The sequence below is a fragment of the Branchiostoma lanceolatum genome, chromosome 10 (assembly GCF_035083965.1).
Source record: "Branchiostoma lanceolatum isolate klBraLanc5 chromosome 10, klBraLanc5.hap2, whole genome shotgun sequence".
In the NCBI taxonomy this organism is placed as follows: Eukaryota; Metazoa; Chordata; class Leptocardii; order Amphioxiformes; family Branchiostomatidae; genus Branchiostoma; species Branchiostoma lanceolatum.
The window spans coordinates 16745028-16766505 of NC_089731.1; the positions used below are offsets into that span (position 1 = coordinate 16745028).

General features: G+C 41.7%; 1 protein-coding gene and 1 long non-coding RNA gene across 3 annotated transcripts; both read right to left on the minus strand.

Annotated features, from left to right (window-relative positions):
* Window positions 1–4908: 4908 nt before the first annotated feature.
* LOC136444124 (uncharacterized) lies at window positions 4909–5985 on the minus strand. The gene is made up of 3 exons (XR_010757231.1): window positions 5931–5985; window positions 5504–5569; window positions 4909–5321 (listed from the first exon to the last, which is right to left on the minus strand). It is a non-coding gene; the product is annotated as an uncharacterized lncRNA (long non-coding RNA).
* A 472-nt stretch (window positions 5986–6457) lies between these two features.
* On the minus strand, window positions 6458–11936 carry LOC136443554 (uncharacterized). Of its 2 annotated transcripts, XM_066440833.1 has the most exons (8): window positions 11875–11936; window positions 11489–11611; window positions 11184–11294; window positions 8269–8489; window positions 7937–7988; window positions 7464–7723; window positions 6970–7237; window positions 6459–6789 (listed from the first exon to the last, which is right to left on the minus strand). In XM_066440833.1, exons 2-6 carry the CDS (start codon window positions 11583–11585, stop codon window positions 7704–7706), a joined length of 501 nt encoding a protein of 166 aa, XP_066296930.1. In that variant the 5' UTR covers window positions 11586–11611; window positions 11875–11936; the 3' UTR covers window positions 6459–6789; window positions 6970–7237; window positions 7464–7703. The 2 variants fall into 2 exon arrangements, with proteins under 2 accessions (XP_066296931.1, XP_066296930.1); XM_066440834.1 differs by lacking the exon at window positions 11184–11294 and having other exon boundaries at window positions 6458–6789.
* Between the last annotated feature and the right edge of the window lie 9542 nt (window positions 11937–21478).

Sequence of the window (21478 nt, forward strand, 5' to 3'; positions counted from 1 at the left end):
TGGTGAAATGATATCGTAATAATTTGACGATATCTGTCAGTCTCTGGACGTTGTGTTCCATGCCGCCTTTGGAGGTAAAATGCAAAAAATATATTTTAGTTAAAAAGTACATTATTCATAATGCAGTCGTCCACCCTTGTATGTGCAACACTTCTCATCGCAGGAATAGCACGCCCTCACAATGTCATCTGACGACAGTATTATAAATAGTATTATCAAAAGATGTCAAACTCAAAGATGTTAATCAAAGTTCCTCTCATGTTAGGTGATGCAGTACAAAGTAGAACCAGTCAGTATTGCACTGAGGAAGGCTGGAATGTTATCTGTTGTGACATTTTGGTTGTGAATTCAAAGGGTTACTCAAGTCCAGTTTTATTTTCTGAAAAATTACAAAATCAACCAAATTTGAAAGAATCATTCAACATTTGTGAGGGCCTATTTTTTTCAAGTCTTCAGTATAGGTTTTAATGGGATGATTGACAAAGATCAAAGTCTATTTTGACCAAAAGCAAGTGAAAAATACAGTTACTAAGGCTATAAGTTAACAAAGAAGTATCCAGAAACACATTGCATAGGTAATTTTAAAGCTCAATCCAATTTTTCTCAAGAGCCGCCAAGTTGAAGTTTGTCCAATGGTTGTGCACGATATACTAGTAATATGTTACACCTGGCTTGTTATTAATGTGTGGGGGTAACGGAATATCGATGGTGTATAATGCAACTGCTGCTGAAGTCTAGGTTCAAGGTCAAGTTGTCCATACATTCCATTACGTTCTTGGATTCAGAAAGATATCATCAGCCAAACCAAAAAACACTCTCCTCTGGCTTAAAGAAATATTGTCCCTCCCCTGTACTGTTCTATCACACACTAAAATGTGCCATGGTCATGCTAAGATTGGAGAAAGTAGCTTACCATCTGCTGTGGAAGTTATGACAATCTGACTGCCATTAGACACTAACACCAATGCTGGAGTTGCTCTTAAGTTCTGCTGTGTCATGTCTGTAAGAGAAAATGAAAGATCAATTTCTACAAGCATCAACATGCAGGCAATACCACTGCCGAAGTTTTAGATGTAGAACACAGATAAATTATTTCATAGAGATGAAATCTTTACAAATAGATTTGGAGGATGTATCGTACCACTTAACATTTTACAGAGTTGTGGAGATGCACAGATGTTTTGGATGTCACCAGATTAATATTTTCAAAAATAGTTGGGTGTGGAACAAAATGTTAATCATTAGGGACGATGCAGATTTTCCAATGCATTAATAGCTTGGACTGTTTTATGATAGACAATTGAAACAACTAACCGTTTGTATCCGGTGTGGCAAACTGTTCCACATAGATATGGATCTGTACATAAAATTCTTTTTCATGGCATTTGTTTTTGGTTTCAATAGTCTGTGTTTTTGCTGGCATTCCGTGTCTTGTAGCCGTGCTGATGTGCGACAGGAAACAGCTGTTTGTAGAGAACTGCTGGTTGTTGCGTGGTAAGAATCCTCCGGAACTGGGACACAGTCTTAACTTAAAGCCTTTGTTTAACAAGCTGCTATGAAAGTGATGCATGGAGGTGTTAAACTGGGGTCTTGTTATCCCGGTGTAGCATCAGGCGAGCTGCTTTGTTTTTCAACGTTCTTCTGTGCTGGACCAAACCGGTGAGCAGTAATCAATGTGTGACAGTGTGAGGGATCCTGTTAGGGATTTAAGCAGTGAAGAGTCCAGTCAACATACGCCAATATCAGAAATACGTCCATTTGGATGCGAAGTGATTCACCAAACTGTGGAAGGTTTCCAGTGTTGCTGTTTGGTACTTGGGTGAGCGTTTCTTTATGTCCCCCAGCGGGCACGCTTTCTTGATAAAGGCACTTAACTTCACACCTGCCAGTGCCAGAAACATTAATGATAGTTATACTATTGCAACATTTTTGTGCTACTACAGACTGTTGAAAAGTAATATAACATGATGAACCAGTTAATGTACCTATGTCACATTAAAAGACCATCACACCGGATAACAGTCTTACTTGGTTAGAGCCACTGTCTCCTTCCCAAAGCACCATGGTCACACTGTGGGAACGGCTCATCGTGTGCATCATGCACGTTATGTAGGTGGTTTTCGATCAAGTGAAGAACACTTGGCAGCCACAAGGTCACCATTGCCGTCCCTGGTGGAGGTTGCCGCCCAGTGCATGTGGTTGTTGATGAACTGAATCCAACCGCTGATGCCACAATCTTTCTCTCTTGCAAGCGCAAGAGTTTTTTTCCTGGTAGTGGTAATATATAAAACATGCCACAGTTAAAATATGGATTGTACATGTACATGTATGTAGTTTTGTGTTGCTTGTTTATTTAATCCTAGTCAAAAGCCTCAGTTCTTTTCGCAGTGAGTTGATTGAGCTGCATGTCGATGTTCGGTCAAACAGTAAGATAGTGAAGGATTCAAGTGAGACCTCTGTTTCCTCCGAGATGTGTTGTGGTGAATCGTGGAGATTCAGTGTACAGTGTAACCAAAAGTCTGTTGACTCTTGTTTTGGCCAAACTCTAGTTCGATGGCTTATCAGAATAATGATTACATGAGCGCAGAGTGGCAAGTACAGATGGAATGACCCTGCAATGCAACCTAATTTTCTCAAATATTGTTGTTAGTATTAGGCACATGTTCTCCTGAGTCAAACATGGCACTACAGTATCTTTATCCTGTCAACTATATGACACAACATTGAAGACAAGATACATTCCATTCTCTTACACAAACTTTTAATCCTTGAACAGCAGCAGATTCTGGCACTGTATATACACAGATAAACATGCTAACAATGGCATTACATGTTTGCAAGACATTTAGTACTAAATGTTTTAACTGTGCATGATGGAAAAAAAGCATGTTCTACCAACTCCTAAAAAACTGTCAACTGTATGACAGAAGAAAACTATGCATGATGGAAGAAAAACATGTTCTACCAACTCCTAAAAAACTGTCAACTGTATGACAGAAGAAAACTATGCATGATGGAAGAAAAACATGTTCTACCAACTCCTAAAAAACTGTCAACTGTATGACAGAAGAAAACTATGCATGATGGAAGAAAAACATGTTCTACCAACTCTTACAAAACAGTCAACTATTTGACACAACATTGAAGAAAAGGGACATCCTATTATCTTACACAAACTTCTAGTCATTGAACAGCTACCAACAGCTACCAACTCCTTAAAATACCTCTTTACAACAAGAGCTATGACCAGCAACTGCATCTACAGTGTAAACACACTAAAGGTCTTCTCGAAACCCAGCTCTCCACACACAGTTTCTGGCCTCCTCCAGCGTGGTCGTGCCTTTCCTTACCTGGTAGATAGCAGCAAGGGCTTCTGGTAGGAGGACCATAACCTGATACTCCATCAGCTGTAGCCAAAAGAAGAATTTAAGTACTAAAATGTTGAAATGTGCCTCTCAATTGCACCAATCAAAACTCCATTGCTTCTGACAGTTACATGTCAACAATAAGTCTTTCTTGGATGAGAGAAATTACAACCATCAATATAATGTATTAAAACATTGCAGTTGGCTTGTAACATATTGGAATATTACTACATATGTATTCAATATTTTTTCGCAATGAATAAAGATTAGTCATTTTCCAATGTTGTTGCCCAGCGTCACAAAAGAAGATAATGCTGCCGCAGAGAAAATACAGTGGATACAGCCCATTTGGACACCAACCCCAATATCAAAGTTTGTCATGATGACTGCTAACAAGTAAGAAGAGGGCTTACCAGTGGCATCTCCAGAGGAATCTTCACCTCTTTCATAATACACTTCCCGATGAAAGTGGCCTGTTCCTCAGTAAATGCTCCAGATTTATGCATCATATACAGTTTCCCTAAAGGGAAGAACAATGGTGATAATTAGGCTGTTTTGTATGTACAAATTACAAAGTCATTGAGTTCTGACCACATCAGCCATTTCAACTTTTGCTCACTTGTGATCCTTTTTGCACCAGGAAAGACTAGCATGAGTCATTATACTCTGGTGTTATTTTAACTGTACATGTGTCATGAAGTTTCCAATATGCATCAATGTAAAAACATGCAAGGGTTGCACTAAACAACTAAATGTGCACACACCATTATTACTACTAGTAGTATATTGACTATGTGTAACAGACCGTTCAGTGTAATATAACCAGCTGCTGCCACACCGCGTGCCTGCAGAGCTCAGGTGTGTTACGCCTCATATGGCGGTTATACCGGCTATATAGATACAGATACAGATTGATAGATACAGATACAGATTGAGAAAAAAGACTCACTTCTGGTGGAGTTACCTTCCTCATCTTGCCCAAAGAATGTGGAGTGCCGCTTGTTGTCTGGAATCTAAAACACAAAACGGACATCAACAAGTATTTTTCCACACTAAATATCTTTCCTTGGATTATACTATAGGAAGCCCTGTCAATAACATTGAAATTGTTTACCTTACAGTTTGATGTACCAAACAATACCTTCATCTAAACTTACCTCTCCGTCTGCGAGTCTTTGCACGAATGGCTTGATTGAAGTAAAATATCCCTTCAGCTCAGCCTCCTCGCATGCCCCAACCTTAACACAAATTTTAAAATAAAAAAAAGAGGGCATGGGATCAAAATGTTGTCAATGTTAAAGTAAGATTACATGAATCCCCTCGAAGTGTGCCTTTTTCTTGATAAAGTCTATATATAGCAAGTGTATTTCTTTCATACCTTGCAAATGCGTAGCATGGTAATAACAGATAAATGTGTGACATCATTATTACATACATATAGCATCACAGATAAAGTCTTGTTTCGCAGTTTGCTGTTTCATAGTGCTATATGTTCTTCCAGTTAGTAGTGGGTAAACAATAAAACAATAAAAAAAGACAGCTGTAGATGTCAGCAAGTTAAGATGCCAAAAGATGAACAAAACAAAAAATGTTAGTATCGTGTTATTATAGAAAAGGCCAGCCTTAGTTTCCTTACAACAGATCAGCAGAAAAATTATCACGAGCTTGAAGCCAAGACTGAAGGCTATCTCTAGGATCTTGCACCTCTACAAGGTCACTGGGTGCATCTGTAAGCTGAGAAGAAAACTTCAGGTAAGAGAGAGCAGTAATTTAAGTAATTGCAATCATATGGCTTCAAGTTATATGCAGATAAAACCCTATTAGCAAAGAGAGAAAAGAAAGTGCAATTAAGTATGCAATTTATCGATAGCGATAGCATGTAGAGCATTTCGGGTATGAAAAAGATGACTTAATGAAGAATACCTGCATATCACCATTCTCTGACTGTCTGCGCCTCTGTAAATTTTGTGTCAAAAACAAAAGAAGGAACAAATTAAAAAGAATGTTTCTCTCCTTACTTCTGCAATCAATTTGGTCCAAAGTTACATGCAGCTTTAGACTAATACCTATACTGAGCATTTCTTTTTGCATCTGGCACTGTTTGTATATCAGTGTGGGGGGCCATTTTAACTACTTACCACAGGTGGTGTATCCCCAATAGACTCAGGTCCCAGCAAGCTGTGATATCTCATCGCAATAGATACCTGGTAAATACAGAAAAATGACTCACTACTACTGTACATGTCACTGTATAAGACAACAAAGCTTTAAGGCTGGCCATGTTTACCACCATATGTGTGGGATTCGCACTGTTGTGTACTGGTCATAATGGAATGCATTGGTTACATATACATCCTATTCTTACACTTGTACCAATGATTCTGCAGTATTTCGGAGGGGGTGCCATCAGCTGGCTGCATATTGCTCTTAACAGAGACCAACTATGGGAATTATGGACCGTTGTCTCAACTACTATGCTGACAAGTACATATCACAATTAATAAAATGTAGTTTGCCTTCTCTTTGAGGTCATGAGGATCCAATAAAAATCAAATTAATTCACACCTCATCATCATGGAGTGGTGGAGGACTGGAGCCTTGGAGTGGTGAACGACTGGAGCCTTGACGTGGTGAAGGACTGGAGCCTTGGAGTGGTGAAAGGACTGGAGCCTTGGAGTGGTGAACGACTGGAGCCTTGGAGTGGTGAACGACTGGAGCCTTGACGTGGTGAAGGACTGGAGCCTTGGAGTGGTAAAAGGACTGGAGCCTTGGAGTGGTGAAGGACTGGAGCCTTGGAGTGGTGGAGGACTGGAGCCTTGGAGTGGTGAAGGACTGGAGCCTTGGAGTGGTGAAGGACTGGAGCCTTGGAGTGGTGAAGGACTGGAGCCTTGGAGTGGTGAAGGACTGGAGCCTTGGAGTGGTGGAGGACTGGAGCCTTGGAGTGGTGAAGGACTGGAGCCTTGGAGTGGTGAAGGACTGGAGCCTTGGAGTGGTGAAGGACTGGAGCCTTGGAGTGGTGAAGGACTGGAGCCTTGGAGTGGTGAACGACTGGAGCCTTGGAGTGGTAAAGGACTGGAGCCTTGGAGTGGTGAAGGACTGGAGCCTTGGAGTGGTGGAGGACTGGAGCCTTGGAGTGGTGAAGGACTGGAGCCTTGGAGTGGTGAAGGACTGGAGCCTTGGAGTGGTGAAGGACTGGAGCCTTGGAGTGGTGAAGGACTGGAGCCTTGGAGTGGTGGAGGACTGGAGCCTTGGAGTGGTGAAGGACTGGAGCCTTGGAGTGGTGGAGGACTGGAGCCTTGGAGTGGTGAAGGACTGGAGCCTTGGAGTGGTGAAGGACTGGAGCCTTGGAGTGGTGAACGACTGGAGCCTTGGAGTGGTAAAGGACTGGAGCCTTGGAGTGGTGAAGGACTGGAGCCTAAAGCAGCTGAAATGTAGCGTGGATGTATGACATGGTCAAAATGTATAAAAAATATATATTGTTCATAGAAAGCAAGGAAGACTATTGTGGGAAGACAATGAACGTCTACAGTGTATGGCATATCACAGCACTGTGTTTCTTTTAAAGTTTACATTGTGTAAAAGACAAAAATCTAAAGCACAATACCTGTTGTGTCCAGGCTTTGGTAATGACGCTCAGCGTAGTGTCCCAACAAAAGGGGGGTCCCTTCACTTTCCCCACCTATTGGCTCCACACAGATGAAGCAGCCATCTTCACCTCCACTTGTCGAAACAATGTGAATGGTTCGCTTCAGGAAGTCAGCTGTGGCCTGCACGTAGATGTGATCTGCCCAAGAGCCATTTTGGGACATCTTTGCTAGGTACTCATCTAGGCTCGTTTCAGCCGTGAACGCGACTATTGACTCACCATTTGTCTGCAAGGACATGTAATGAGATATGATGATTAATAATTAATAATGTTACATGTTATTGTCATTTACATTAAAAAGTGTCAGCTACATAGCAATGATACTGACAGATGATATTATATTGAATCTTTCTACTTGCATTCTACTTACTAAATGTGTCCCTATGCAGGAACAGAAGCACCATATAAGCAAAAAGAAAAAGAATCATAAAGTTAGTGAAATCAAACTGTACCGTTTTGGGATGGTCTTTTATATAGCAGGTCACTGCCTCCCTAATGTCTCCTTGGTCCATTGTCTTAGCTCCTTCCTTTTTTAGGGCATCTCTCTGCAGTTGGTCATTGATGGCCCAGAAAAAGCAATTCCCATCTTTCGGGGTTGGTTCACGAAACATGAGTCCTGCAGTTTGGGCCCTCTGCTGCAGGACATCAGGTGTACCACCTTCCATCAACATGAGGCCTCTGCTCAGCTCATATTACAGGTCAACCTTTCTCCCTAGTAGATATAAACAACACACAATAGTATATTTAGACAACCTTCAACTAAATTATAAAGATTTTAAAACAATTACAATGGCGGTTAATCGTTTGAATTCTTATATGTCATTAACGGCTGGCAGTAACCTGAAAACATGCAGCACGAACACAAGAAATCTAACATTATGTTTTGAATTTGATCCGTCTATTTCATATCTAACTCTCCACTTACATGAATGTGCCAACGAAGACCTGGGAACAGCAGTACTGCAGTTGTTTTGGACCTGTGAGAGGTGGAATAACAAGTGAGCAAAAATGACAACAGGTATTATCATACCAAAAAAAAAGAAGTAAACATCAATGGTACCTCCAATTGTTATGAATATAATATGTTCTTTGTTATGTTCACCGTAACAGCTGGTAACAGGAAAGTACATTCTTTGCAGCATCATTTGCTGTGATGCAAGGATGGCTTTAGTACATCAAGACAAAAAAGCAGTTCTGCTATCAAACATCATTGCAGCCATATCATATAGGACCTGCAGTGCCAAAAACTGATCTCACCTCCACACTGTTCTTGTTTTTGCAGTCTAGATGTTTCTTGGCACATTTGCACTTAGTCCCACACACTTTCCCTGCCTTCCTGCAGTTGCAGTTACTGCTGGAACAAACTGGAACTTTGCTGCAACCACAGCACTTCTGCCCTGGTGCTGTCTGTGTTGGAACTTTTCCATCCAAAGTTGAAACTGCTTTAACTAGCGTCACTTCACGTACATCAGTGGTACCTGGAATTGTGATGTAAATATATTTGTTGCAACACATGTATTGACATATTATTCAATAACCTTTTTCCTGTAGAAGTCTCCTTTTGGCACCATGTTTGCATTGGTTGTACAGGGTAAGGCAGCATGTAGAAGATTAAGAGACTGTTATATGATCTTAAAATACTTGCACCGGAAGGAGCGCATTCTGGCTATCCAGAAGTGTCGCCATGTGAAGACAAATCTGATGGGAGACAACTCTGGATACGACAGGGACCATTTTCCACGGGCGGAGCAAATGTCATAGAAGGTCGTGAGAGTCGGTCCGCCCTACTGAAAATCGCGGTATAGTTCCTCGAACCTCTTCTCAAACATGTTATATCGCAATGTTAAGACTCAAGTACATATATCCGAGTTTGAAGACTGATTGTAATAACCAAAGTCGCTCCCGATTTGGAAGAGTCTGAGGGGGGACCACTTTCCACGGGTTGACCAAATGTGATAGAAGGTCGTGAGAATCGGTCCGCCCTTCTGAAAATCGCGGGTCTGGATTTCTGGTGAAGGGGGACACATATTTTCCAGGGCCCAGTCGGGATTTTCGGCCCCCTCATAGGAAACTCACCCATGCAGTCTTCCTATGGTACAATTGGAAACTAGTTTTTGAAACGTAATTTTAAATAGTTAAACGTTTCATGAACAGAATTGCATGTTCCACCTTCATAATTTTTATGACTTCGAAACGCTGTACTGTTTGTTCCTCAAATCTCCGTAAGTCACTCTTTTTCTGTTGCGAATTACAATTCAACTTTGGCTTCAGAAAGACCAGACTAAGCTATAGGCCGAAGTCTGAATTCTTGGCCACAACATCACCCTAGGAGAGTGCTGGCCATTATGATTAATGTTCGCATAATGTAAAACCCAGATGTAGATAACAGTTATCAAAATGTTGCGTATATTCTGTATATGACCTACATAGGTTCAGTAGCAACTCGTGTACTTGTAATATTGTGTAAGCTGCAGTAGATACTGGCAATAATTGTAACAGAAAAGCTGTGCAATTCAGCCTATGTGGCTGCAAAACATTCTTTTATTTATAAGTGAATGAAACAGTATACCTCGAAAACCGCGAACGGAAAACCATTGTGAACATTTCTGCATTTGCAACACCTCATGGCCATGATATCACTAGTCTTAATCTTCGCTAAAACGTTAGAGTCTGTTTGTCTTTTTATCAATGGATTTATTTGTTAGTGTGTTGAGTGGCGGTACTCAATATATTCTTTTGGCAACAGTAGTTCCTTACATGTTGGAATACATGTTTGTAAACAATATCACGAATACCTTAAAGTTTGTATTGTTATCTAGCATTGCAGCAATATCTGGTCTTTATCAATCCTTACAACATTAGACGGAATGATCTTAGTGCAATATGGCTTTAGATACTCAAAGGTCTGTCAACCAAGAAAAGTCTCTTGTATATTTTTGTTACTCTTACCCAGCGAACTTAAACAATAAACCAAGCAGGTGCTGATTAGTGAAGCGGACTAGTTGTATACAAAACATGCGGCATTTTAACTCGAACAATAACAACAAACACAGCAAGCGCTGATGTCATTCTCATTACCAGTCTGGGCACGTCTTTAGATATTAGTACTAGTACTTTTGACAGGTTGTAGACAAGCCTTTATTGCAAAGATGCTGTTTGGTATGTTGTTTGGCATATGCAAATATGTACCTTCAAAGATTCCCACATTCGCAGCAAAGGCTCCTGTCAACTGTATCATTGGCTGGCTACAGATTACATCTTATCCTCAGGCCGTTACATGTATCTCTTGCCATCACCTTGGATGACCTAAAGCTAGCAAAACGAGACATAAGAATGACCAGAAATGAATTACTAATAGAATTTCCTATCACCTTTCCAACGGTATTAATTGTTGAAATACGTGGGCTAGGGAAGTACAAAACATACTGTAGTGTAGTTGATATTTTAGAGATCATACTAAACCTGGATGTCATCCGTACACCCTCAGACCGAGTGAAGGAATAATGATCGGAAATTAATATCCAGTTTGTGTGCATGTGTGTATGTCTGTGTGTGCGTGTTTGCATGTGTGCGTGCACGCATGTGTTTGTGTATGTGCATGTGTGTGTGTGCATGTGTGTGCGTGCGTGCGCGTGTGTTTGTGTGTGTGTGAGTGAGTGAGTGAGAGTGATTGTGTGACCACCTCACTGTGTAAAAAAACTTAGTCTAAAGGAAAGTGAAATGACCGTTACAACTAATGACTGCCTGCTGTTAGACGTCACTGTAAAAGAAAAATGGAAGCACCCGTTATCACCGGCCATGTACATGGCATAGCTACATGACATTGTGTAGTAATAAGTGGTGCACTGCACCCAGACGGTATATACACTAGCCGAATCTATTGGGTATTTTTATAGTGCAACCTTCCGCTTTCAGCCTGAAACAATAACATTGCATTGTTGAACCATACTAGTGGTAGAAACTAAGGCTTGATTTGTAAAGATGCTGAGTGATAATAACTAAATGAACGTCAAGGATTTCGTGGTGGTTGCGAGGAACAAGACAGTGCAAGGAGGTTAACCTCCTTGGACAGTGTAATCAAATGAAAATCAATGAAATGCTTTCACAACTTCAAATTATAATACAGTGTGTCATCACCATTCATCATTTAAAAATTCAATGCCATACAATACCTCTATTCCGTGTCTTGCGACGTCTCTTGACTGGATGGGAGCTAGAGTTCCTTTTCATGCTTAGGTCATAATTCACTCTTGGGTCCGTTGTGATCTCAGATTTCCTGCAATCTGGATTTTTTTGTGTTCAATAACTTTAATAGTGGCTCGGAGAATAGTGGACCACACATTTTACATATCATGCATTATGTGTAATGAATGTGTAATCAGGCCAAAATACAAATGTACCTGTTGAAGGTCTGCTTCGTGTTTGATATGTGAAAACAGATTTGGAAATGCACACAAATTGATAAGATAAAAAGTACCTGGATCTTTGATATTCTGGTCCAGCCAGTCAATGGCCTCTTCTACAGTATTCGCACCCTTGGCAGCAGCGGTGGCATCTTTTTTCTGGTACCCCATTTCTTCGAGGGTAGTGACAATGTCCTCTGCTCCGGTGTCATCAAGATAGAAAGTTTTGTGTCATTAATTGGCTATTATGTGCTTAAAGCAATTTATGTCACGTATCATTAACTAACATCATCAGTATTCTAAAGTACTGTATCGACCCTGTGTGGTTCACTGTCTTGCATAGACAATGTCTACCTGAATTTTCACAGTACTTACAGCATAAAAATCATTTTCAAAAATTGAACAAAAGCAGGCATTGATATTTTGGAAATTGAATGGTCCAGTATACAAAATACCATACCTGAACTGGAAGATCTTTTCCTGCATTGTCTTAAGCCTCTGAGTCTCTTTTGTGTTCTATTGGCTGCAAACATGAAAGATAACACTCAAATACAGGCAGGTATTTGTTATCTTGGAAACTAGCATGAAAAAAACTGGTAAATACTTAAGACTTGCTGCATGAGAGTCTCATTATCATCAAATGCAGCAGGTTTACAAACTTTCCTAACTAACTATGCCAATTAGCTCCTGATTTGCATAATTAGTATTTGCTTCTGTAAAGTAGTATCTGAGCTCTCTACATACCAAACATCATGACATCATCTATCGACCCCTTCTCAAGTTCTTCATGTCTAGTCTGAAGGTCAAAACAAAAACAAAAAAACACGCTAGAGGGTCCAAACGTTTCCGTCACTTTTTTTGCCTACATACAAATACACAAAAATGCAAAGTCCACTGCAGTACTGATGAAAAACGCAAGGTAAACCATTTTTCGTACTTGACCTTCCTTTGCACAACCACTACACACCTAACAAAAATCATAAAGATTCATCAAAGGTTTCTTGAGTTATGCTCCTGACATACATACAGACCCACCCAACAGCCGGCTCAACCAAAGGTCTGCGGTGTTTGATATGTGAAAACAGATTTGGAAATGCACACAAAATGATAAGATAAAAAGTACCTGGATCTTTGATATTCTGGTCCAGCCAGTCAATGGCCTCTTCTACAGTATTCGCACCCTTGGCAGCAGCGGTGGCATCTTTTTTCTGGTACCCCATTTCTTCGAGGGTAGTGACAATGTCCTCTGCTCCGGTGTCATCAAGATAGAAAGTTTTGTGTCATTAATTGGCTTTTACATGCTTTAAGCAATTTATGTCACGTATCATTAACTAACATCCCGGCTAGATCTACCCCGGGAAAATGTGTCACCTTCCCCTGAAATCCCCTCAATGGCCAAATCCGGAGACTTTTTGCTTTTGAAACGTTTATAGTTGTGATAAGTCTGCAGGGAAGCGTCTTTAAGTTGAAAAACAATTTCCAAGTCCATTATAAGAAGCGTTGTTGACTTTGCTATGAGGGGACCAAAAATCCCGGCTAGATCATACCCCGGGAAAATGTGTCCCCTTCCCCTGAAATCCCCTCAATGGCCAAATCCTAAGACTTTTTGCTTTTGAAACGTTTATAGTTGTGATAAGTCTGCAGGGAAGCGTCTTTAAGTTGAAAAACAATTTCCAAGTCCATTATAAGAAGCGTTGTTGACTTTGCTATGAGGGGACCGAAAATCCCGGCTAGATCATACCCCGGGAAAATGTGTCCCCTTCCCCTGAAATCCCCTTAATGGCCAAATCCTAAGACTTTTTGCTTTTGAAACATTTATAGTTGTGTTAAGTCTTCAGAGAAGCGTCTTTAAGTTGAAAAATAATTTCCAAGTCCATCATAAGAAGCGTTTTTCACTTTCCTATGAGAGGACCGAAAATCCCGGCTAGACCTATCCCGGGAAAATTTGTCCCCTTCCCCTGAAATCCCCTTAATGGCCAAATATTGAGATATCTTGCTTTTGAATCGTTTGTAGTTGTGTTTAGTCTTCAGAGAAGCGTCTTCAAGTTATAAAAAACAGGTTTCCAAGTGCATCAGAAGAGACGTTGTTGACTTTCCTATGAGGGGACCGAAAATCCCGGTTTTACCCCGGCCCGGGAAAATGTGTCCCCTTTACCTGAAATCCCCTCAATGGCCAAATCCTTAGACTTTTATCTTTTGAAACGTTTATAGTTGTGTCAGGTCTTTAGAGAAGCGTCTTCAAGTTGAAAAACAGGTTTCCAACTGCATTAGAAGAGACGTTGTTGTCTTCAAAGAAGCGTCTTCAAGTTAAAAAAAACAAGCGCCTAGGTTCAAGATAAGACAAAATGGTGACTTTCCTATGAGGGGACGAAAAATCCCGGCTACCCTGGCCCGGGAAAATGTGTCCCCTTTACCTAAAATCCACTCAATGGCCAAATACTGAGACTGTTATCTTTTGATACGTTAAACGTTTTATAGTTGTGTCAGGTCTTCAGAGAAGCGTCTTCAAGTTGAAAAACAGGTTTCCAAGTGCATCAGAAGAGACGTTGTTTACTTTCCTATGAGGGGACCGAAAATCCCGGTTTTACCCCGGCCCGGGAAAATGTGTCCCCTTTACCTGAAATCCCCTCAATGGCCAAATCCTGAGACTTTTTGCTTTTGAAACGTTTATAGTTGTGTCAGGTCTTTAGAGAAGCGTCTTCAAGTTGAAAAACAGGTTTCCAACTGCATTAGAAGAGACGTTGTTGACTTTCAAATGACAGGACCGAAAATCCCGGCTATCCCGGGAAAATGTGTCCCCTTCAGATGAAATCCCACAATGGCCAAAACCCTTTGAAACGTTTATATCAATTTTCATAGAATCGTCTTTAATTTGAAAATTAGGGTCCGAAGTAGACCAGAGGACAACTGTTTCAACTTTACTATGAGGGGACATTATTTGTCGACAATGTCGACAGTGTAGAATTGTTATTTTCAACTTATGTTGTTGTGGGCCTTCGTACTTTTAGGCCACGCCCACAAGTCTCAAATGTGGACCAATGGCAGAAGGGGGACCGATTTTCCCGGGGGGACCGATAAGCCCTGAACACCGGGATCCTTTTTTGACCGGCAGACACCACCTTTGTTTTATCCATATCCGTGCTGACGGTCTTTCCTGAGTAATTCTGTTAATAAAAGCGTGTTTGACTAACTCTTACCCTGACCGCATCTTCTGACAACTGAGCCGATTCGTTGGCGTTGGTCGGTCCGTTGGCGTTGTTCGGTCTGTTGGCGTTGTTCGGTCCGTTGGCGTTGTTCGGTCTGTTGGCGTTGTTCCATCAGGGTTACAGGGGCTGGCCTCAAAGGCAAAAACCTCTTTGATATACACGGCTTGATATTTCAGTTTTGCGCTATTTTAAAGAACGACATCTCGAAAACCCCCAAGTAAGCCTCCAAAACTACTTACGTCATCATTTAGCCGCCACCAAATACCCTCCCCGGCCAGAGCGTACACATGTGCCGCCATAAAATAGTGCGGCCAAACAGGAAATGTCTTTTGAATATGTGGTTAACCTTGATTGTGTTATTTGCTTTAATTGCTTTTGTACTGGCGTTTGCAATTTTTCAACAGTGTATGCTGTAAGAAAGTCTTTCATCTGGATCTTAGAAGCATTCAAGATGTGTACGCGCACGGATACAAAAGGAATACGGCTGTTGTGTGTGGCGTGGAATTTATCCAGAACGGGGCGGCCATTGCGAGGTGAGGATATGTGCTTGTAAACAGAAAGGGTTTTAGTGTTTTGCCTTATTTTCTGCCACAAAAACCTTCCCAGTTACCGCGCAGAATGACGGTTTTAGTCAAATGAGTAAGTACCTTGAGGTTCGAGGTTGTTACTGGTGTGGTAAAATATTTTATTTCGTGAGGGCCGGGTCATGGCGGCCGTATGTGGGAGAATGCTGGCGTTGAACATGTCGAGGAAAACGGAATTTTTCCGAAATTGTCGCCAATGCCGACAGAATGGTAATCATTGTATTTGTTTGTGTGGAACCTGGAGGCTGTAGACGATATTTCTGTGTTTTTTGTGCGTATAAATTGTAAATGTCAGTTTCTGTTATCGAGTTCTGTAGTCAGAGAACTAAGGACCGAGGTGGCGTGGTCTTGGTCATACGAGTTCTTTGTGTGCACTGAAATGTGACACTGGAAACCTCGTCAGTGGGCGTAAGGGCAACAGCACAGTATATTGAAGGCCAGAAGTACCAGAGAAAGTACCTGGGTGTTTTTACCTTCGTATTCCTGAAATTGTAACTAACTTCCAGCCTTTTACGTGCCCTTTATGTACTAGTTGTTAGATTTTGAACTGCATGCATAGAATACTATACAAGCAATAATGACCTAATGGAATCTACATGAGTAAAAAATTTGGTATATTTTTCAACCCAAAAATATCCTGCAAATTAAAATGAGATTCGTTTATTCGTTCCCTCCTGTGTTTCATGTACACAAAGATCCATGTGTGTTCAATAAAATATGCTGTATTTCTTTCCCACAGGTCTACGCAGCTAGAAAGGATTGTGACAACACAGATGTGATATCTGAAGTGTTCATCTCCAACTGTGGCAAATCATCCCAATATCTACAGAAGATTGCTGAAACAACTAAAAACAACAGAAGCTGCTCCATTGAAACTTCCAAACACAGCAAAATTTACACATAGGTGACAGAGCAAATATGTTAAGGCTACGGCGAGACATCCAGCTTACTCAGGGTGTGTTATTCAGGTCTATTAGTATTAAAGCTGTCAAGCCTCTTGGAAACCCAGACTTCGGGGACTGTGCCTCTGGCTCAGTGGGGGCTTGTTCGGCTTAGTTAGATGAGTTTGCTGGATGCCAAAGCCTCAAATAAGGTATCATCCCTTTTGCTCTTGTTCCTGGTGTCAACCTCTGTAGATGACCCACATAAAAAGAAAGATTGCGATAGGCTGTAGTGTTCCTGTTGTATGCACTGTTCATTAGTAGTCTTCAAGGGCCGACTGTTTCTTACAAATGGTTGATCCTGCTCTGTTGCTTACCCCACCAACCTATCTGCCAGTCATTCTCTACAGTCAACCTATCTTCTGTCTTTATAGAAAATACATTCCTGTTCAGTACTCTCATCTAGACACAGTTCTACACAACGTCCAGTACTGTATCAAAGTGCATCCACTTGTAACGGACTGCCAATCTGCATTTTATTTCTTCACCATCAGTATAGCCAACCGAACGTCTGAGTTAACACATTCCTTAACCGACATGAACATGGCTCCGCTCGGTACTTTCAAACTCCGGAACATAGAATTACAACTGCCTGTCACTACGTACTATCTCGGCTTCCTTGAAATATAATTGATACTCTTTCTTGTTACTTGTCACACGAAAAAACGAGAAATCCTCCGAGGTAATATAAATTTTGTTTATTAGGGTTGGCGCTATGTCCTACGCAATGGCCAAGGTGGTTTAAAAGAAATTAAGTGCACAAGCATAATCATAAGATGTATGCGCTTTATTCATGAGCAGACAATGTCGAATAGAGACTTGTGCCCTGCCTTTTTTTGTGACCGCATGCTGGTGGAAAAAAATAAATGCCTGCCATTGATGATCTATGCCTCCAACTACTACACGATTTCCCTGAAACCGTCCCCTAATCGGATTGTGTAGGGTGTAGGTCTCTTGACAATGCAGTCAGTCATTCACTTGCTGTCAGTCAGTCATTCACTTCGTCAGCACAGCAGGAAACAAGCTTCTGTGATACGGGTCGAGATGATACAGTAGGTCCCAGTGGCAAAGGCAAATTGGAACTTAGCAGCTGTTACACCTTGGGTAGTCCAAGCTTACCAATTAGTAACTTGAATCAATGTCCACAACCTCACGTGTCCTTGTGTAAATCGCACTATGAGACAGCTGTAACTGACTCTTAGGGCAGTGGAGTGGTATCTTTCACATCCGCATCGGTGTTACGGATGTTACATCGGTGTTACAGTGCAGAGCTACCCCCACCCTGCTGCTTTGGGGGATGAACCGAGGTGCAGAGCTACCCCCACCCTGCTGCTGTGGGGGGATGGGGTTCCAGAACTGCTGCTGAACCGAGGTGTAGACCTTCCTCCATACTGCTACTGTTGGGGGATGGGGTTCCAGAGCTGCTGCTACGTTGCTGTGGGGGGTAGTTGTGGGGTGGGGCAGCACCCTGGCCCTGTCTAAACACGGCGAGGAATTCCCGTAGAATAGACATCTGTTCCCGGCGCATTTCACGGTCCAACTCACGATCCTCTTCTTGCAGCTCCTTCGGGATTTTCCGCTCCTCCTGGGTGCATGATGTTGTGTAGATCTTGCTGAACGTTTCCAGCGACTTGTCGAATTTTGTTTTCTTCCGCTTATCCGGGTTAAGGTCTTTTTCTGTAAAATAAAAAAAAAGGATATATGTCACTGTAATTAGATGAAAAACATGCACAAATATATAGTTCTTTAAATTACAGCTGCGAGTGATATACATAGTATTACACTCTAAATTCATACATACCTTGTGTGGAAGTATCCCCATTTCTCGAACCAGTCCCCCTTCTCGAACCAGTCCCCCTTCTCGATGGTGCTCTTGTTGTTATATTTCGATACGTAGGCTACTGGCTTGCCCTCTTGGAGTAGGACTGCTCCCAATCCATACTTCTATGCATCGACTTGCAGTATTACCTCTTTGCTGAGGTCATAGAAGGTCACGACTTTCTTCATTTCGGCGAACGCGTGTTCCTTTTTACTGTCCCACACTAACTCCGTGTCTTCCTTCAGAAGCTCATGATCACGTAGTGGGGCTGTCACATCTGACAGGTGCGGTGTGAACTTGGCAAGATAGTTTACCATCCCTAGCTCCGTCATCAATTCTGCTTTGTTGATCGGCGTCTTCATGTCTTTGATGGTTTTGCTTGGCACGTTATCTTTTCCATTTCAGACTTTACTACGAACTTCACCTCTGTAGAGGGTGTCGAAATATTATAACAAAGAAAACATACCGCCACTTTGTTACTTTAATTAGTCTGTAGATAGTAAACTGATTGTATTTTGTCGTATACTATAGTATTTAATGCTTTTCATTGATTTGCAAGCGAGCATATTTTAGATGATCATATTAAACGCTTAAGGAGGCTTCAAATAAGCAATCGCTTCCTGCCTAATACTCTGAAAACATATGCGAATAAAATAAAATAAAACGCATAAGGACCAGTGAAATCTGATTAACGATATTACCACAAACCCTAAGTGAGCCTCGCAGGGCTGCGCCACCGAATATCTTTCCCAGACAGGATGTACACAAGTGCCGCCAGAAAGTAGTACGAGACAAAGATGAAGCATCCGCTCTCCGAGTGTTCACTTTGAAAGTATTGACATCATTTTCCGATTATGACACAATATTTTGCCCAGTACGTATCTGAACAAAGTCGGTTTTCTGTAATTTATTCGTTGGAATACAGCTGGCCAAGTGCGGTGGCGCATTTGGAGAAGAAAGTCAGTCCCGGATGTTGATTAGTCCTTTCAGTCAGTTACACTGGGGGATCATGTGGATTAGCTGGTCACATTATCACTAGACAGAACAATGGTGTTATTTTGTTTTAAATCACAATATACAATGCCACGCATGTGGTCCTTAGAGAACACATGGCATGAGGTTGGGGGATGAGATTCTCTGGCTTATCTGGAAGGACAGCAGTGAAAACATACTGAATAATTGCATGGACCGATCCAGCCGAACATGTCGAACACCATATCGAACCCCATATTCTATTTGGAATACCTCCGTCAAGAACTGCGCTAGTTGGACAGAAATGGCACGTGTTAAGCAGGGTATGTACATCTGTCACAGGTTTTTCACTGTATTGGCTGCATGTAAGCTTAGGAAAAAAAACGAAATGAAAAAGAAAATAGCTCGGGCACTCATGAGGGGGGAGCTTGAAACACATTGCCAACTACTACAAAGCCTGCTAGTACAGAGTTCCGCCTCTTCAGTACTTGTGTATGAAACTAATTAATATGAATGCGACACGGTAAGTAAAAGAATTGCATTTTGATAGTTAATTACTAAAGGACATGCAGCTGCAATTCATGCAGTCAACACAGTGGGAACCCTGTCACAGATATACGTACCCTGTTTTACACGTGCATCGGCTGCTTGTAAAAAATCGGGCACTGATGGTCACCAACAAGGTAATGCTATGCGACGCAACCCGCTTTGGCATTGACCGAAAATATAACGCCCTCACCGTAACTACATTTACCCCCTCCTCAAACAACCCTACTCGGCGGATACATCCGTCCACAAAGAAGGCATACCATTTTTATTTGGTCCGCTCTGAAAGGGTTTCAGAGCCAAAGAAGCTCAACAGAAGACAGTCTGCATATTCGACAGCCAAGCGCGCGCGGCCGTTCTGTCCGTCAAGGGCTGTTTTTGACGGACTATTCGAAATAGAACAGGGGGCGGGGCTTATGGTGTTCGAACTGGTTCGGTCCATTGCATGTAGTTAGTTAAAATGTTTTGAAAAGTATTTTAAAAAAGCTGCTTATTTGTACAGGCTTAAAAGACATGAATTCAGAACTACAAAAGGTTACAGATAATTAAAGTAACTTGTAGCTGCATATTTTATGTCAATTAGAATGTCAGATTTTTCTCACTTGTTCACATCGATCCTGGATAAATCTTTGCAGACACGATGCCATGGCATCAGGTCATCGAGGATGGCATCCATCATTTGCTTGTTTTTTTTCCCTTCCTCTGGCCCTCCGTAAGGCCCCTACCATCTGCAGCCTCATGCCATCCTACCCATGTACCCTCGGTGACGGAGAAACGTGGCGACAATGCCGCGACATGGAAGACTCACCAGGGCGACGCGACAACGCAAAAAGCTCCGCCTCGCAATGCGACGGGTCATTCGGACGACTGTACCGTTCCCGCAAGTATTAGGTCGCACCGCCCGTCCTTGATGTTGTCCGGGGCCATGACATATGTTTGTAGGGACTCATCCGTCAGTTGAAGGAGGAGTATAGTTTTGCTTAGCGCGTCGTCCCACTCGCTGTAGGACCTGTCAGTGGAAAAGCCGCCTCCCTCACCTGTCTGAAAATGAATAAATAAGTCAATGGATGATAGATAATATGTACGATGCAAAGTATGTGCGAGATACGTAGATACAAGAAGAACACAAACACATACAAACAAACACATACAAACAAACACAATAGCAATTGTAGTTACAACGTTTCCACAGGTGGGAGACATAAGCCTCCCACTGATGGGTTCCGTATAACTTGGGTCTTGACTGGTCATAGACGTCTTTAAGGGACAATGTCGTGGCTTCCCGGAGTTTTATATGTGCAAAGAAACAACATCAGGTACTGAAATTTAAACAAATCAAACCAAAGTAAGTTTATGCAAGACTTATCATATGTTTGTGGACGGAAAAGTTAGAGAAATGAAAAAGAAACACACATTTATAATTTAGCATAGGCTATCTTAACCAGAATTGACACTTGTGAAGTTATCTGACAGCTAAAGAACAACCATGCATATAGATTGAAGAGGTGATCAATATATCTCCAATGAGGGCCACTATTTGATAGCCACTATGTGTTAGAAAATAAATCCCCAGCTTTAGCAAACATTATTTTCTAATTGATGAGGTGGGATGAAAAGAAAACGAAAAACATACGTTTTAATTCAACCACTGCTTCTCTCCATTTCTTCCTGGCCCAAGCCCTTGTCAAGTGGTCAGGGACACCAATCAACTGTCCTAAGATACGTTTTTTCCGCCCTCTTTTCCTTCTCCCTCTCGCATGTCTCCTTCTCTGTGTCATTGCCTCCTAATGATTAAACATGTACTGTTATTTGTTGTAAGGTTAGCTGACTACCAGCAACGTTTAGGATTTCAACACTGACCTGTTATTACTCATCCCTGCATAATGATGTCCGATCTTGTTCCTGACGAACCGCCAAATTCCTACATGTTGGCTACCTTCAACAACTGTAAGAGGATTTGATCTGAGAATGTTTTCGTTACAGTATCCACAGTCGA

What these genes read in the sequence shown, in the direction of transcription:
- LOC136443554 (XM_066440833.1), bottom strand. Translation starts at nt 11,585, where the DNA reads ATGGGGTACCAGAAAAAAGATGCCACCGCTGCTGCCAAGGGTGCGAAT. An exon ending in TCGCAAGACACGGAATAGAG is followed by an intron (nt 8,490 to 11,183) that starts GTATTGTATGGC and finishes TCACAATTCCAG; the next exon opens with GTACCACTGATGTACGTGAA. An exon ending in AAAACAAGAACAGTGTGGAG is followed by an intron (nt 7,989 to 8,268) that starts GTGAGATCAGTT and finishes CACCTCTCACAG; the next exon opens with GTCCAAAACAACTGCAGTAC.